Source organism: Acyrthosiphon pisum, chromosome A1 (assembly GCF_005508785.2).
Source record: "Acyrthosiphon pisum isolate AL4f chromosome A1, pea_aphid_22Mar2018_4r6ur, whole genome shotgun sequence".
In the NCBI taxonomy this organism is placed as follows: Eukaryota; Metazoa; Arthropoda; class Insecta; order Hemiptera; family Aphididae; genus Acyrthosiphon; species Acyrthosiphon pisum.
Window position 1 is genome coordinate 57721012 of NC_042494.1, and position 18338 is coordinate 57739349.

Consider the following 18338-nt stretch of genomic DNA (forward strand, 5'->3'; position numbering starts at 1 on the left):
GTCGCCGTGGTCGTCGCGTGCATAACGTACGAGTGTATAATATTTTATCGTATATTTGAGAACCACTGATTTGGACGCGACCGGTCGTACCGGCGTGTATCGTTACAACAAAAACAACAACAACAGCAACAACAATAAGTAAGCATAATATATAAACGCATTTATAGTATTATTATATATATATATATAGGTACGAGAACGGGACGGCCGGTAGGGTGGCGGGCGGAGGAGAGGTGTTGAATATTACGAGGTGTTGGGTGCCTGTCAAACGTACAACACACTTAATGTCTTCACACCGGCGGCGGCGGCGGCCGAGACTAATTGTAAAAGATGTCTTCATCGTCGCCGTAGCACCGCGGAAAACGTACGTACACACACAGATGTCAGAATAAAGTGGCTTTACACGTTATGTTGTTATTATATTATTATTATTATTATATACGAACCTCTTCTTCTGTTGCTGCAGTGTTGTAGTACACCTGTGCGCGCGAGTCGTCGTAAGTACATATATATATACAGCTCATGCCGAACGTATACTATAATAATAATGTATAACTGTGGATCGTCTGCTGCGGTATACAACTGCATGAGCGTTATTCTCGCGTTTTTTTTTCGTCGACTTTCCGTCGGAAACGATATAATTATTATTAAATTATTATCGCATCGAGGCGGTCCTCCTCCGGTGTTTGTCTGTACCAGCGCGGTATATAATATATAGTACCTATAATATATCTGTATGGCGAGCGGCGGTAACGAAATGGAGGAAAAAAAAAACGTTTTTATGCATCCATAAAAAAATAAATGAAATAATAATAAATGATAATAATTCAACTTTTTTTTTTATTATTATTATGATTATTATTTCGTTTTATAATACAATCGTATACGTAATATTATAATAAAAACCTTAACGTAAAAACGCGTTTATACAAGTCATTCCGGAATAAAGGGATCGATGCACGTAAAATGTGTACTAATATATAGGTATACACGAGAGTACGATAGGAACGGTAGCGATCAAAAACGATAAGTTTTATTTGTTCTCTCTTCCGTCCGTAGTCTCTCTTTTACTGCAGTTTGTACACCGCGACAACGCGGGCAAGGGCCAAGAGTCTGTCTACGACAAGTGGACGAAAACAATAAGAAATCATATATTCTATACACAATAATAATTATAATATAATATAATAACATATAATATTATAAAATATGTTTCTTCGGACTCGTACACAAAACCATACGCAGGTATACAGTACAATAATATTATTTGAATTTACAGATAATATGCGCCAACAAAAAATTAAATGGATACCTATACATATTATTTCGTCCACGGTGTTTACAATATAATAATATATAGTAATCGCTATTATAAACGTGTCTTAACTAAATTACTTACAATTTCATAATAATAATAATAATAATAATAATAATATATATACGACAATTATTATTATATACAATGTGTTAACTTACGACATAAACATATAATAAATATTATTGACTAGATTTTTGTTATACTTACTAATGGGCTGTTTATAACGGACGGGGGTTAATATATAGATCTGTACAGAGAACAGTAAATAAATAACACGACGTTTTACAATATAATAATGTATATGATATTAAACCACGTGGATTCCAAAGTAATTTCGCAAATTGCGTCATCAATATATAGGTACTATAATAATAAGGACGGGGTTCCCTCCTCGCGCTGTCATCAAATCGCAGTCAGGTGGTTCACGAATATAATAATTGTATAACAAATAATAATGATAATAATAATAAAAATAAATAATAAAAACCAAGTTATTAACAATAGTCAAAAATCGCGTGTTTGTCGTTGGATCAAATCTCGGTTGCACTTATTTATAATAGGTACGTACTAGATAGGTACCTACTGTAATATGAATACCTACCTATAATAATATAATATTATAATGCTGCACAAAAACGATTCAGACTTGATTGAAAAATTTCGAAAATAATAAAAAAAATGTGAATTAAAATTCAATATCGTAACGCTTATTATAAATTATTATGTTTTATGTACGACGATCTATTGTTCACCTGCAGCCGAGTGTTATAATATATTTTATTATACGATATACACTTATGCTGCAGTCTTTAGAATAAAAATGAAAGAATTTAAAGAGAAACGTAATTTTTACAGATAAATTATTATAATACAATTATAGGCCATCGGATCTTCGATAAAATTAAATATCTAAATTTTACAGTCGAGTCTCGATAACCTCGATACCTCAAATTTTTTTTTCACCCCTCGTGGTGTTAAGTTGTGTTTGAGCTACGTATACAACTCATATAACAACATAATATTAAGTCAAATGTATTGTTATTCACTTTGAGATTTGAGTTATCGGGACTCGACTGTATAATATAAATAATATCATATAGGAACCTGCGATGATGATGACGATGATGACGAACGACGACGACGACGCTTATGCAAATTGACGGTGGGAATGTGTGTGATGAGGTACGCGGGAGGGAGTTCACACTTTATTGTTGTTGTTGTTGTTGATGTTATTGTTGTTGATGTTGTTGATGTTATTGACGTGGGCGGCGGTGATGCTGAACGGTCGATTGCCGCCGGCCAACAGGGATTCGATGCTGAACGGGTTCAGGCGGCGGGCCTTGTCCGCGGTGGCCGTCGACGACGTGGTCAGGTTTAGCAGAGGTGGAGGCGGCGACGATTCGCCGTCGGCGGCCGGTGGCCGCCTGTACAATCGCCCGCCGCCGTATTCGTCGTCCGAACTACAGCTGTCGTTGCCACGGCAAGCAGCGGCCACAGCGGCCACCGCCGCCGCCGCAGCAGCAGCTGCGCGCGCGTACGGCGGCAGTCCCTCGTCCTCGTCCTCGTCCAAATCGTCGTCGTCGTCATCATCGTCGAACGTCGTACTCGCGCTCCGCCTGTGGTGTAACATTCTGTGGTGGTGTTGGTGTGGGTGTTGGTGGTGATGGTGGTGCAGGAGGTGGTCCTCTTCGCCGACCACGTCGATCTCCTCATCCCGGCTCGTCTGTCCGCTGCAACAGCTTGACGAGTCGTGGAAAGACAGATCCATACCGGCGTTCGAAGATCCACCGACTCCGTCCATTCCTCCGCCGACCACTCCGCAATCCATCTGGCCGTGTTTTTTGGCCGCATCTATACGAACAAATAAAATATGTCAAACTATAAATAATTCGACTTCGAGATATGATTTTTACATCCTAACCACCAGATATTAGGTATTGCGATTTGTTGTTGTTGTAACCGTCCATATTATGTTACGTATACTATATATTATATACCTAACACCAGTGGCGTCATTTGTGGGATGGAAGGGTATGCAAATAATGCATCCCATGATTTTTTTTTAACACACTTTTTGTGGAGATCATATTTTCATAAAATTATAGTATAAAACAAATAACAATAATTTTGTATTTTTTTTTTGATTTGTCATAATATTTTGTGGATCACCAATACAACTATAGTTTATTTATAGTTCTATAGCAATAATTTTAACATTGCCTGTTAGACCTGCTTCCAATGAACGCTTTTTTTCGACATTGAAAAGAGTGAAAAGTTATTTGCGCTTAACTATGGGAGATAACAAGTTAAGTGATTTAATGGTTATTGCAACTGAAAAAGAAGAAGCTGATACACTAGATCTTAATGAAGCAGTTGATAGTTTCACCAAATTAAAATCTAGAAGATTTCCTTTATTGTAAATTGTAATTTATTAAATTATATTTAAATATACATTACTTATTAATTATATATTATTTGATTTATAGATATTTTTATATGAAGCTTTATATATAGCTGTGGTGATCCATATAATATTGTATTAAAACAAACTAAAAAACATTTTCGTTACCAAAATTATTATTATTATTATTACCGTGCAGTTATTATATTATATTATCATTGTGGGACTACGATTTTTTCAAAAACAAAGAATTATGATAGGAAAAAATACACAATTTAATGAAATGAACCTAAATAGTTTCTATTATATTCTAGTATCTAATATATATTATAATAGCGTACTACATCGCGACAAATTTGGATTTTATTTCCATTAGGTAGTATTCTACAAGCGTGTATTATAATATTATATGAGCCTAATTTATTGAATTGATGTGAAAATCGAATACCAAATACTCATACACGCACACGGGCATAACTCATAACTCATAAGTATACTTATTTCTATTTGTATAAAACGATAATAATTTAGGGACCTAATATCACACTCCGCGAGCCGGATATATATCGTCTCGGTTTGACTTAATGTTATTAGGTATAATATAGGTACCTATATTATATTATCTACAGAACCGGACAATTCCATTGGCTATACATACCTATGGGTATGGCGCACACTTTTAAAGAGCATTTAACGAGGTCGTTTTGATTGGTTTTTCGTTTAGAACGAGTATCGCACCAAGTACAGTGCCATGAGAACATATTTTTCAATAACCGTATCGAAACACAATATGTACCATGCGGTAATCGTAAACAGTACCTATATTGTCGACTGCAGGAATTCAAGATGTGAATTAGACGTCGAAACAGTCAAATTGTTTTTTTTTTTTTATCCGAACGATTCAAAGACAGTATTAAAATAATTGTACGCCAATATAGAACCAGATGTCGTACAGTGTACAACGACCCTATTAGGCGTAATGTTATAAAAAAAAATCCTATTATATATATTATATCGTAGGTATGCACAGGGCCCCCACAAGAAGGTGCTGTCAGGGCCCATGAAGATGAATTTGTAATTTTTAAAATTTCGATACGAATACTTATTTTCTATTAAATAATATTTTATGATATAAATGTATAATATAAAATATTATAATATATTATGTTATTTTTGTTATGTTAATCCCTGTGTTCACCATAGAAATTGTGTATGGGATACCCGTTCGCTTATAATGGATTGGATTTTATTGGAAGTTTTGTACAGGGTCTGCCAATACATATAGTACAGGGGCCCTATTATACTTGATGTTTGTATGAGTATGTGTGTGTGTGTGTGTGTGTGTGCGGGGGGGCGGGGGGGTACTACATATGTATTATTTTCTAGATTGCTTAACGCTAATTATAAGAAAAGTATAAATTATAATATAATAGGTATTATAAAAACTATTTAAAAACTCCTAATAAGAAATTCGACACAGCGAAATCAGGTACAGACATACCTACAGCGATCGGCGGTTATATTATTATTGTACCTACATATCGCGGTTGTTATAATATACATGAATCTATAACAAAATCTAATAGGAAGATCTGAAAAACAAAATAACTTTTGTTCTACTTAATTTTTTTTTTAAAACTATTTGCAGACGTTTGCGCTACACGTATGTCGTATAGTATAACTTTTTTATTTTTATTTTTTAATATTTTTATTGTAAAAATATTTATTTAAGTTTATTTTTTTTCAATTGTTTTAAATCTTATTATATTTGATAAGTAGAGTTGATCCAGTGTCGTAAAAACCATTTTAAATTCAATAAGTATAAACATTTTATGATAATTTTTAAATATTTTTTAAAAAGTTATTACTTTTCAATTTAATGAGTCTTCCTTAAAAAAAAAAAATCAAAAATGTTATACCTACGTGTAGGGTACGAAGTGAATCAGTTAAATAAAAAATATTGATTAGAACAAAAGTTATTTAATTTATCGGGTCTTTCGGTTACAACCTGTATATAATATTTTATATATTATGTATTTACTATTTATGTTGTATCATATATGGAAAGCGCCACTTACTGTTAGCTTGCTGAGACTCCCATTCCTTGCGCAGCGTGTCCAAGTCAACGTGCACACCTTTGGCGGCCAACTTCCTCTGTTGTCGTTCCAAGCTCTTGAGCAACTTTTTCTGCCGTCGTTCGCGCTCCTTGCGCCGTAACTCGTCCGCAGGTATTGGTTCTCCGGAACAAGTCACCGGATGTGCGTTGTGGGCAGGTCGACCCGGACCCTTTTTGGTGTGTTCCTTTTTCCTCCATTTCGCTCGCCGGTTTTGAAACCATACCTGCAAAATCAAATTCGTTGTTTATACCGCAAGTATACCTGACCTATTGGCAAAACAAATTAACACCGGGAAAGCTGTCGACGGCTGTCGTGGGTTCCCGCGGGTTCCCCCCTACGTGGAGTCAGGATATTATTCGCTATTGTATGCATTTTCCCGACGTTTCGTATAAACGTTTTGCTTTAAATGAAGTGTATATGATAATATTAGTAGACATTTTACGTATACAGTCATATAGCAGCGTATAAAGTTTCAATAACAAAATTAATTTATTAGAAAAAGTGAAATGACCAATATAAAACTATATCTATATAATATTATCCCGAACCAGAAGGTACAAATTGTTTCCACCAGAGCGCCGATTTGTTAATTTGTTTTTTTAATACACAGGTTGCAGTTATATTATAAAGATATAATATAGGTGTTATATAATATAGTACATATTATAATAAATAATCAACAATGTAATAATATTTACCATTTTGCGAAATGATAAAACGGCTTCGAATAAGTATATACCTATTTCGGTAGGTACCTACACCAACAATGCAGATAATAAAACCATACGAAATCCGATGCCTTTCTATAAAATATAATAGATTTATATTGGCCGACACGTGCTCTTATCAATTTACCATATTATACGGGAGAAAAGCGCCCCAGAACAAATCGCCTTTAAATTCCATAATAATTCGTATAATATATATATATTTAGAAAGCATAGGCACTATGTGTATATAAATAGGTATATAATATACGCGTGCACTAAAGTTTATCGTCTATTTCTCGCCTCCAGCATTTGCGGTCCCGAAACCAGAACGTATTACACCCCAGGGACGTGTTCTGACTGTATGCTCCGGACTGCAACATGGTGGCGTAGATTATTTAACCATACACAGAACCGTTTGTATATGCGCTTTCCACCCCTCACGATAAAAAAAAAAAACGACTAACAAAAACCAACCCCTAGCTGGCTGAAACAAGCATCGGGAATGAGGTTCTAAATCAAAATATTGAGCGAAAAAGGGTGGATGCTCCAGGGAACTTATATATGAAAGATAAAAAAAAAATTCCTCGCGTGGGTACAATAACTCTACAGTGCGTATTGTATGTATATGTATAAAATAATATACATATAATGTATTATACTTACAGCCACTCTGGACTCCTTGAGGTCCAACCGCAGGGCTAAAGCCTCCCTCATGAACACGTCGGGGTAGTGGCTGGCCAAAAACGCCCGTTCCAGCTCTTCCAGCTGCCACGTGTTGAAGTTTGTTCTGGACCTTCGCCGTTTGTTGGCCAGGTCTTCCGAACTACCTGCTGCGCTGTCTCCGTCCACTCCACCTACACAAACGTTACAGTACATTATGTCTTAGTATGAGAAGTTAAAATATTTTAAAATGTCTATTTTTATATACACGGACAACTTAATAGTAAAAATACATTTTATCAGATCGCGCACGAATTAGATACTCCGACGGTTTTTCTTTGATTAGATGTTGCCATTTAAATTAGTCGTGCATTTTACAACAATACTCGTAATTATTATAAGGATTGGTGCATTGGTATTATGAATTTCCCTATATACATGCAGTAATTTGGTACGTCTTATTATATTATAGGTAATTCATGTCTATATTATACAACGTTATATTTTTATTATATTTCGTTAAATTCCTGTCTATTTTATTAAGTATACTAATATTTCATGCATGATATACGTTTCGCATGAGTAATCGAGTAAATTTTCGTTGATATTGAATATTATTTTTGATGATTGAAAATTATAAATTATACGTATAAGGTACCTACGCAGTGCGGTAGATATGGAAACTATATTATAAATTCGTTATACTGATTTCTCAAAAACTTCGAACATTATATGCTCATCGGTTGTAAGTATATGTATTCAACAATTTAATGTATTCATGGGTTATTGACATGCTGTACGAAATACATTTTTAATAACCAATATCGATGACATCAAAAATATAATTCTAAAGAAAATTATTCATGCATATTGTAAAATATTATGTTTATTATAGATAGCCTATGTGTAACCTATGCGTATGGTATGCACAGCGTGCACAAGTACCTACATATAGCTATTGTAGGTTTTACTGTTGTAAAACACTTTAAACCCTCAGGGTTTAGATTATTAGAGAATATTTTTTTCACATTCCGGGTGATTTGAACTATTTCGGAAACAGATTTACGCCACAGGGGAACGGTTGTATTTTCGATTACCGAAAAGTTGAAAATTGGCTTTTCCGGAGCTGGGGTAAAAAGTTTGATACACCGTAGGGCGTTAAAAACACACTTTCAAAGTTCTCGAATTGAAACATAAGTTTACAACAGGCGTATTGTTTACGAACCGAAAAACTGTAGATAAAAACTAATATACTGTATCTATATTTCCCCTCGCTGATCAATAGTACCAACGGGAACCAGTGCTGTATATAGCTATAATAGTATATATATATTATATTATGCAAGCCCGGGGGAAGAAAACCGCATATCGAGTTAAAACAATTTTGCAATCGCGTTATAAATCATGTCCCCGCGACATATGGCAATATTGGCCTGTACAAGAGAGAAACCGTTTCCACGAGGATTTTTATCTTGCATGCACTTCAGACGGTCGTAAATCATATAAGAATATGGAAAAACATAAAGACGAGACTAGATAATAGAATCGGGAGCGTGGAATCAGTTTTCTGGCGGTCCAAGAGGTGGCGGCAAGTGGGAGAAAATTAATTTTCGCCAAAACGGAGAGATGGTCTAAGAGGGGTCCTGGAGAGGAAAAAAAATATTTGTATAATAACCGAACCATAACCGAACGAATTGTTTTCATGTTACCCCGGTTACCATAATGTTGCAGAGACCGCCATTATGGCGACAGTGAAATTGCGTTAACTTTTATGAATAGTATAGTTGTAGCTGCCGTACGTACAGCGACGATTTTCGCTTCCAGAATAAATCTCAAATAAAGTAATTGAAAACTGGTCCATCGACACGTTTAACTTTAAAAACAACTTGTGTCACTTTTATATAGTACTAAATACTTATCATAAAGTCGTAAACATTGAACTTGCGGTGGTTGGTAAATAATAATATAATCGTTAAAGAAAATTCAATAGTTGAATTCACAATTCATAATTATAATAATTATAATATAGCGTTTTTACTGTCATTAAGTATGTTTTATAAAAACATAAAGGTAACAATTTTTGTGTACAGTCTCGTATGGCTGCGTATAATAATAAACATAATATTACAATAGACAGAATCGGTTGTATAATACGAATGTGAGATTTGAAATGAAAAAAATGTCAGATTATGTTCTTAGCGCACAGTTGTCGAAAATTAAAAATGTTGATATCGGGAAAACTTGTGTACCTATACAATATATGTAATTGTTTTAAAAACAAAATCTATACAAATATAGAATTTATATAATATTATAAGTACATACATCGTACCTATATAGTATATATACACGACCGAGTATATTATATACAGTTGACCAATGAAACGTCGTGTCTTAAGTGGAAGCAAATATAATGACGACGATGTGTATGTGTACGGGGCAGCTGTCACACGTTATAATATTATATATTTATTTATTATTATGTTTTTATTCTCTCGACCGGAGAGGAACGCGGGGGACGTGTAGCGCGATACGCGTTTCGGGTACACCGTGTCAAACGGATAACAATTCGTTAAAATTGAATTAACGCGTCCGCCGAAGACGACGACGACGACGACGACGACGACGACGACGGAGACTTAGACTCTCACGATAGGCGCTCCGACAAACCTTTCTCTATTGCCGCCGAAATGGCATCTCTAAAACGCGTCATGTCGTACAACACACATACATTACTATTATGTTATGAGACGAGTTACAGCAGGCGACAATGACGATAATATGACAATGGTAATAGAAAAATAATGGCGACAATAATGATTATAAAAAAAAAAAAAAAAACCGCAACAAACGAGACCGAAGGCGACCAATAGGGAAAATAAAAATAAAAAACGGTTTCACGATGTGCAAAACACACGTCGGGCGGCGACACTAAGATCTAGGACGTTCGATTTTTATTATCATATATATAGGTGGTACACATAATATAATAATATTATATACACCGACGACGGCACAATAACGCGTCTGAGTATATAATTTATTATATATATATAACACTGGTTATAACTATCGTTATATATATAATATTATGTTAGCGGTAAGTCGTCGCGCCGCGAACGGTTTGTAACTATATAATATAATATTATATGTAGGTATAGCAATAATAATAATAAGGCGCCATCCTCGTCAGACGTGCGCAATCGGCTCGACGTGTGGAGAATTTTAAATTTGGTAATTGTATGTATAGTGTATGTTTAGGGTTTCGACGGAATAATAGGCACAATATATATATCGTAGACAGTTACCTATATATTATTATGATGATATACATTTAAAACGATTTCGTATTTTATTATTAATTATTATTATATGTATAATATGTGCAGGTACTAAAAAAGATTGCCGCGATATTAATACATTATTGTCTGTATATGGTACGTCTTATGTAGGCTACCTAGGTAACTGTTTGTGCTGCAGGTTCGTCATATACTGATTTACGATTTTTAAAGTTTTTTATAATGCTGGCGACCATTGAACGGGTAAAGTGTAGTTTTCGCTGTGGCAAAACCATTATTGCACGTTAAACGGATCGTCTTGGCTATCATCCGACCGGTACGTCGTGCGATATTCTGGAAGTTCGAGCTCGTAATAAATTTAGGATTCTGAACAGCTTTTGCGCGTCGATGTTTGGCAAGTTTGCCAACATCTATATATATATACATATACATATATGTGCCACTGGCGCGGGATAGATAAAGTTAGTTCACGGGCTTCCATTACGCTGAGGAGGTTTTTGATTAAACAAAGTTCATTTGATAGATGACGACGGCACGCGGGTATATGATACTGCCACGAGTCCAATTAAATGTGAACCTTGACGACATATACCTACATCACTGAAAATCGACTCGTATGTGCTCAAAATGCTAAATCCACTGCGGAATTACCTTAGAAATTAACACGAACGAGCACCGAGGTTATAGGTACTATAGTAATATAATATATTATATTATGTAGGGTACGCACACTTTTCATTATTTTTTATTCGTAAAATAAACTTTTCATAAAAAAATGTACAATAAACCACAATTAAATATAGAACATATTATAATATATAGGTAAACGCTCCATTCGTTTTCATATGATTAATTGAAGAATATCAAGGCACGTCTATACAGGTTGGAATAATATATTACGATTTGAATTTTCGAAATAAATTGCCATGTTCGATAATTTTTACTTTCGGCGTATTTACGGGGGCGTGTGAAGTATTTCATAATATTATTTTTCTTACGCCCATCGTATGTATATGTACCTATATAATAATATAGGAAACAGGTTCTTGTAGACTCCCAAAATATATAACTGTCCCAGTGTCCCGAAGTCGATAAACCGGTAGCGATATTATTATTTAAACACGAATATCTTTTATTTTATTGTCAATAAAATTCACTTGCCACATTTATAATTCAAACAAATCTACTTCGAATCTTTATGAATAAAAATTAAAGTATATACGTACATCGTGCATAATAATATATAGGTGTATACGGGAAATTGTAATAAAATAAAACTATACGCGTTGCCAGGTATATACAATATACATGGATTATAATATTATAGTAAATACTAAGTACACATTGTTATACAAGTTATAATATCTACGTACATTATTATTACTATAAGTGTTTTACTAAGATAGGTATATTATAAGGCATAACAATTACTGAAATGTTACAAGCACGCAACCGTGCGAAGCGTTTTTGCGTGAAAACAAACTTTCTGAACGCAAATAATACTTTGTAATGACCTCTTTTAATAATAAAAATAAAACAGTAGTTAGTGTTGTTAGAGCTATAGTACCTGCAGGTGTGCGTATAATACAAGCTTCGTTTGAACGCCGTCACAGACATTTTATTTAATATAAATAATGAATAAAAAATTATATTAAGCTTTGAACTAAATCGATCAATCATCATCGTAGGTACCAGTAAAAAATCTAAAATTATCTATGTATCGGTACCTATTTAGTAAACCAATATTATATCATATACATTTTTTTTTTAAATCGATCTTTATCTTCTGCGACAGGGCTTATTAGCTTTACGCATTATATTTTATTAGTTGTTGATAAAAATTTGATTACAATAATAATTAGATGGCATTTTTGACTGGTAACTATTTTTTTGCGTTTTTCTAAAATGTATTTCTCAATTTCGATGCTCCTGATGAGGAATGACACGAGATTTCCTGGCTGACAGTCTGGTCCGATTATTTTATTTAAGTTCGTTGGTACATAATGTTTTTCTCTTTCTTCTTCATTTGATCTGCATTCTGTCATCAGATGTTTTACTGTGGGTAACTTCGCATCAGAGGTGCATTCCGTCGGTGGCTGGTTATTCATGAGATGTCCGTGTGTGATGTGGGTGTGGCCGATTCTCAGTCGTTTATTATTATTTTTGTTTTTCTTGACTTTTTAGATTATGGCCAGGGATAATTATATATTATATTATTGTCTGTAGTCTTGTACTATACAAGCTCGCGGCAACAGTAAATCGTATATAGCGCGAATATTGATTCGAAGAAAACTTATTTATGTACCTAACGCGCTTTTGTGACGTAGGTAGGTACCAATATAATATATACATATAGGTATATACAGCCAATACTAGTGGCGTCTATAATGGGTTTGCGTTTTACCGTCGTACATTAAAATTATAGTAATATTGTACTTTAATTTTGATTCTCGTAGAATGAAGTATATAATATATTGTGTAGATACTTATTTCGAATGTTAATTATTTCGTTAACGGAAGTCTCCGCCGTGGCCATATGGTTAAGTACCTAATAGTGTATAGGCATATATGGCATGCAGGTAGTCATCCCTTGTAATGTAGAGGCGTTTAGTAAAATTTAAAAATATGATTAATTTCTACACGTTTGTCGCTGTACAGATAATAATAACATTTAAGCTCTTCGCCGGAACGTGCGTATTTACTTTACATAAAAAAATATGTTCCAGATGCCTAACGACAACGTCTTCATCGTTTCGTATATTATAATAATAACAACACGAATAATAATTGAGTGTATCGACTACAGTATCTAATATCTATGCATATATATATATATATATATATATATGTACATAATATATTGACTGCCGTCGGCCACCTGTGACTTACGCCACCTCCGTCGACTTCGTATAATATCGGTAGAAAGTAATAATATTATGTACAAAATATAGCAATGTTAATATAACGATCGGTAGTATTATGTACGCGGGGATGACATAACGTGGGGGGGGAGCTGCAAACGACGGAACAGAGAAGAGGGAGCGTGATTTGAATTGTAATTTCCTGTAAACAAACCGCCGCCGCCGCCACCGAGTCCTAATTCATTTTAATAACGATGTATATACGTCGTATACTGTAGTGGCGGACATGACGGGGACAAGGCGTGGGGTGAAGGGTTTTATGATTATAACCCAATTACAAAATACAACTTAATAATAATAGTAATAATATACCGGCAGAGGGTGGAAAAAATTTCCACCGCTTTCTACATGTTTATATAATATATATATATATATATATACATATTCGAGGGAACAGTTAAAATGTATTTTACACTCAAAATTTAATTTTGCCGGAGACAGCTGTTCTGCTGTTTATCGAAAGGTCGAAAACTGCACCATACACCTAAATGCCTTACGCTGCAGTGTAAGAAATTTAGTGAACAACTTTTTTATTTCTATTCGTATTATTTCTTTTATGGACTACAATTTAAAAAAACATTGTTTCATTTTAGTTTCATATTATAATATGTAAGATATATTTTAAGATTGTACTGTTATTGGATTTTGCGTACAAAAATATTTGAAATAAACATAATACTACAATAATAGTATAGCTATATATCTACTGCCTATATTAATCGAGTGATTGTAGTCCAACTAAAAATCACATAATATCATAAATAATTCCAATCGTGTTATTATAATTATAATAAAATATCTCATTGTTGGCTGATGTTTTATTTAGTATTGGTCCATAGATTTCATTTATAATATGCACTTTGAATTCAAACAGCGTTTGTCCGGGTCCGTGTCACAACCCACCCACTCCCCTCCCCAAAACGCAAATCAAACCTTGACTATTAGAGGTTACTATAAAAGTTTTGAATATTCATAGACAATGTTTGATTAAAATACACTTCGCGTTCTGTCTGTAAAAAAAATCATATTTTTTATCAAATAAGTAAATTATTATTTATAGTTACTTAAATATTAATGTTTAGGTCACTGCAATATTATATCTAGGTATATATTAGATTAAACTTTAAATAATTTTAATCTAATAAATAATGAATATATTATTATACATCCAAATGTCTTAATTTATTATTGTAAAATAAGTTTATAATATTTGTTTTACATTAATTTAAAGATATAATATATGTGTTTATAATATACATATATTAATATATTATATAGATTATGGTGATATAATAATCAATGCAAAAACTACTGTACATAGACAGGAGCGGTAAAAAATAACAATATGTTATCTCATCTAGTGACTAGTATAACATACCTACAAGCTATATTATCATTCTTAATAATAAAAAAAACAATTCAGCTCACCCGTTACAATAATACAGTTTGCAAAATTATAATTCAATTATTTATATAATATACAATGCATAGGTGTTATTATAACGAGTTTTGAGAAAACGTACCATGAAATTGTTAGTTTTTTAATTGTGATCTGTGGGTCCTTTAGGCTATAATTGAAATAATGAAATCGACTACAAAACATACGACACGCTTGTGTATATAGGTAGTGCGTATGTAATAATATAATATATAATTGTGTAACGTGTATCTGTATAAAATTCACAAGATGATGTGTAATTAATTTCAAACTAGTACCTACATCGTAAACAAAGCGTGTAATAGATATTAATATAATATAATATACGGATATTTAGATATATTATTATAAGGGCCACGGAGGTCGGGTCCAATCGGACAAAACTTTAAACGGTTTCGATCACAATAGGAGATCATAAAACTATAATATTATATTATAAAATAGTTTAGTACGTACCTATTATATTATGGTCTATATCAAAAACTTTTTGATCTTATTCAAAGTCAACCCGACACTCTGTACTGTCTATTTGATTATAATGATTAGCGATCCTTTAAAAATCCCAACGCACGGTTAATTTATCGAATCATGTTATTATTAATTATTATTATAGCATTATTGTTATTATCATTATTATTATTGCGTTCGAAAATTATAAAACTTGAATCGAATAACCTTTGTATTGATAAATATTTTCGTTATTTAATTATATTTAATCAATTAGGCCAGCTTCAATTTATAATACAGATACTCCACCGCGCCACCGCCGCAAAATTGATAAGCTTCAAGTTTATAATATGTATATAATATATATATATGTATTAGGTATAGGTATACAATTATAATAATAATCTCTATGTATAATATAATTAATACTCGCGTTTTAATTGAAACGAACCGGTCAGCTGGTAAATACAAAGAAAAAAAAATATTTAATAAAGGTGTGTTTGTTACTTATTAAAAAAAAAACATTACAAGCTATAGCCCATATATTATATATATATATATAGGTACATCGTACATAATATTGTATAATATTATGCATGTATATAAATGTATTCAAACTCGGGCGTACACTTTGTGACCCTTGATCTCCGTTCTACGAACTTCTAATGATGAAAGTCGCCGCAGATAAAAAAAAAATAAAAACAGTTTCTTTACAGCTTGGCATAATCTAATTGCGACTAATTAGGAGCGAGTTTTCAATTTCCTAATGGGTCACCGGAATTCGGACGGACGGCGTGCTGATAGCGTTTTTAATTTTGTATTATATAAAAAGGTTTTTGAACGTTTATATAAGTAATAATAATATTACAATACTAAATTGAACGATGTTGGCTATGGTAAAAATTTTGTAAGTACATGATTAATACGTTAGTTAATTGTGACATTTACCGCAATGAAGCAAAATTATCCGCACGGAGTATAAAAATATTTTGTTTTCAAACAATATATTATATTACAATATCATAGTTAGACATAACTTTGAGGACCTACCCACATTTATCAAATAGTTAACATTTTAACGTTATAGGTATACCTTCACATAAGTGAAAAGTCAAAGTGTTAATTTAATTTTGTAACTACTTTAGTTATTACATGTTCAGCTGTACGTTTAAAATTTTAATTATATAAACTTTTCAAACATTCAGAGTAGGTACCTTTATAGACATGAAATACTCGCCAACGTTTATGACATTATTATCTATTCAAATTTAAAACGAGTGAATATCAAATGTTGTAAAAATATGAATTTCAAACGCTCATAAAAATTTAATTTGAGTTTCTTATAGACATTTTTTTTTTGATAAAGGTAGATTATCCTATAAGGAATCTTGTATTACATTTTAAAATCTTAGTTCTAAAAAGAAAAATTTTTACGAATTATTAACTCAAAATAATTTGCTAATTTTCGTGATTTTTCCATATTTTGTCAATTTTTGAACTTTAAATGCTTATAAAAAAAAAACTGTGACTAAGGATTTTTAATATTTTTCATCTGCTTTTGAAACAATATACTAGGAGCCTTTTATTAAATTTTCAAGCTTTTTTAATCAACAAATAAAATTTTATTGATATTTTTAGAAAAAAAACTAAAAAAAAATGAAAACTGACAATGTCCGTAAAGAGCTAAAAATAAATCAAAATATTTTTAAAATGTCATGGTGTATAGAAAATGCTAATATAAACATTCAGTCAAAATTTCATGTATCTACGGTCAATTTTTTTAAAGTTACACCAAAAACCAATTTCAATTTTGTGAAAAATCGATTTTGCGTAAAAATTCCCGTTTTTCCTTAATTTTTCTTTGGTTTTTCTTGGCGCTTTTGAAAATTACAGGGAATTTTAAATTTTGACCTCCTCAACATACCAACGATATTCACTTTCCAATCGAACAAGATACTGAAGTTGAAAATCGAAGCATTTTTTCGACTACTTATCGTGTACACAGACACAAAAATAAAAAAATTAAAAATTAAAAATTAGAAAAAAAAACACACATCATTGTAAAATCAATACATTCATCGTTCCACTCAGAATCTAAAAGGTTTGTATGTAAGAAATATTTTTTTGCATAATTCGACTTCGTGTGTGGAATTCGTATGTAAAATAAATATCATCAAAAACATTTATACTTTCGAGGTGATATGTTTTATCATTGAAAATTCACTTATAATAGTAGTGGTATATATATACCTTATAATTTGTAAATATTTGAATGATTATAGTAAAATGTAAAACTATTATAATAACATTAATTGACGGTATAGGTAGGTTAGGTACTCAATAAAGTAAATATTTCATAATGAAAAATATAATCCAACAGGTTAAACTAGTTAGTATAATATTTGGACAAACATCTTATTATAACAGATAATAAAAAAAAAACGTTCATGACTTGGTGTGATAATTGTTTTATACGATGTGAAATGGGTTTTCGACGCAGGAACGGAAAACGAATAGGTACTTGAGAATAATAATAATAATAATGAACCTCATGCGTTACTATCCAACTGCGTTCGGTCTCGTGGCCATATAATGGACAATATATAATAACATTATAATATTACTCTATGGTTTAATAAAATAACTCGTGAAACACAAGACTGTGTAATTATTGCTTTCAATGACGGGCCGTTTGAAGGCGGACGTTTTTCGCCTCTCGCACCCGTATATACCTGGTATATACCAGCTATATATACGGTCCATTTCTGACAATGTTATTACCGTGTTATTTATACAGACATAATATTATTATGTGCATGCGACGGCACAGGGTGCAGGTAGAGTATGTTATATTATGCCCACAGAAGAAAAAAAAACCCGAAACGAAATTGAATAACTGCACCACTGCTGCACCATTAATACCTATATGTGTGTGTGTCCTACACGCCGGAGAGGATCGCCCGGAGCATAAATCATCCCGCGATCATTCATGATGTTATAATATTATATACCTAACCTAACATGCGG

At 32.6% G+C, this 18338-nt stretch overlaps 1 protein-coding gene across 1 annotated transcript in view; it reads right to left on the reverse strand.

The window, feature by feature from the left end:
- Positions 1-1154: 1154 nt before the first annotated feature.
- The window catches only part of LOC100159095 (basic-leucine zipper transcription factor A), a 30482-nt gene continuing 13298 nt past the window's right edge, over positions 1155-18338 (reverse strand). The window contains exons 2-4 of the mRNA XM_001947628.5: positions 7210-7400; positions 5798-6059; positions 1155-3169 (exon numbers count right to left, since the gene is read on the reverse strand). Coding sequence (XP_001947663.2) covers positions 2517-3169; positions 5798-6059; positions 7210-7400 — 1106 coding nt within the window. The 3' untranslated portion in view covers positions 1155-2516. The remainder of the gene's footprint in view (positions 3170-5797; positions 6060-7209; positions 7401-18338) is intronic.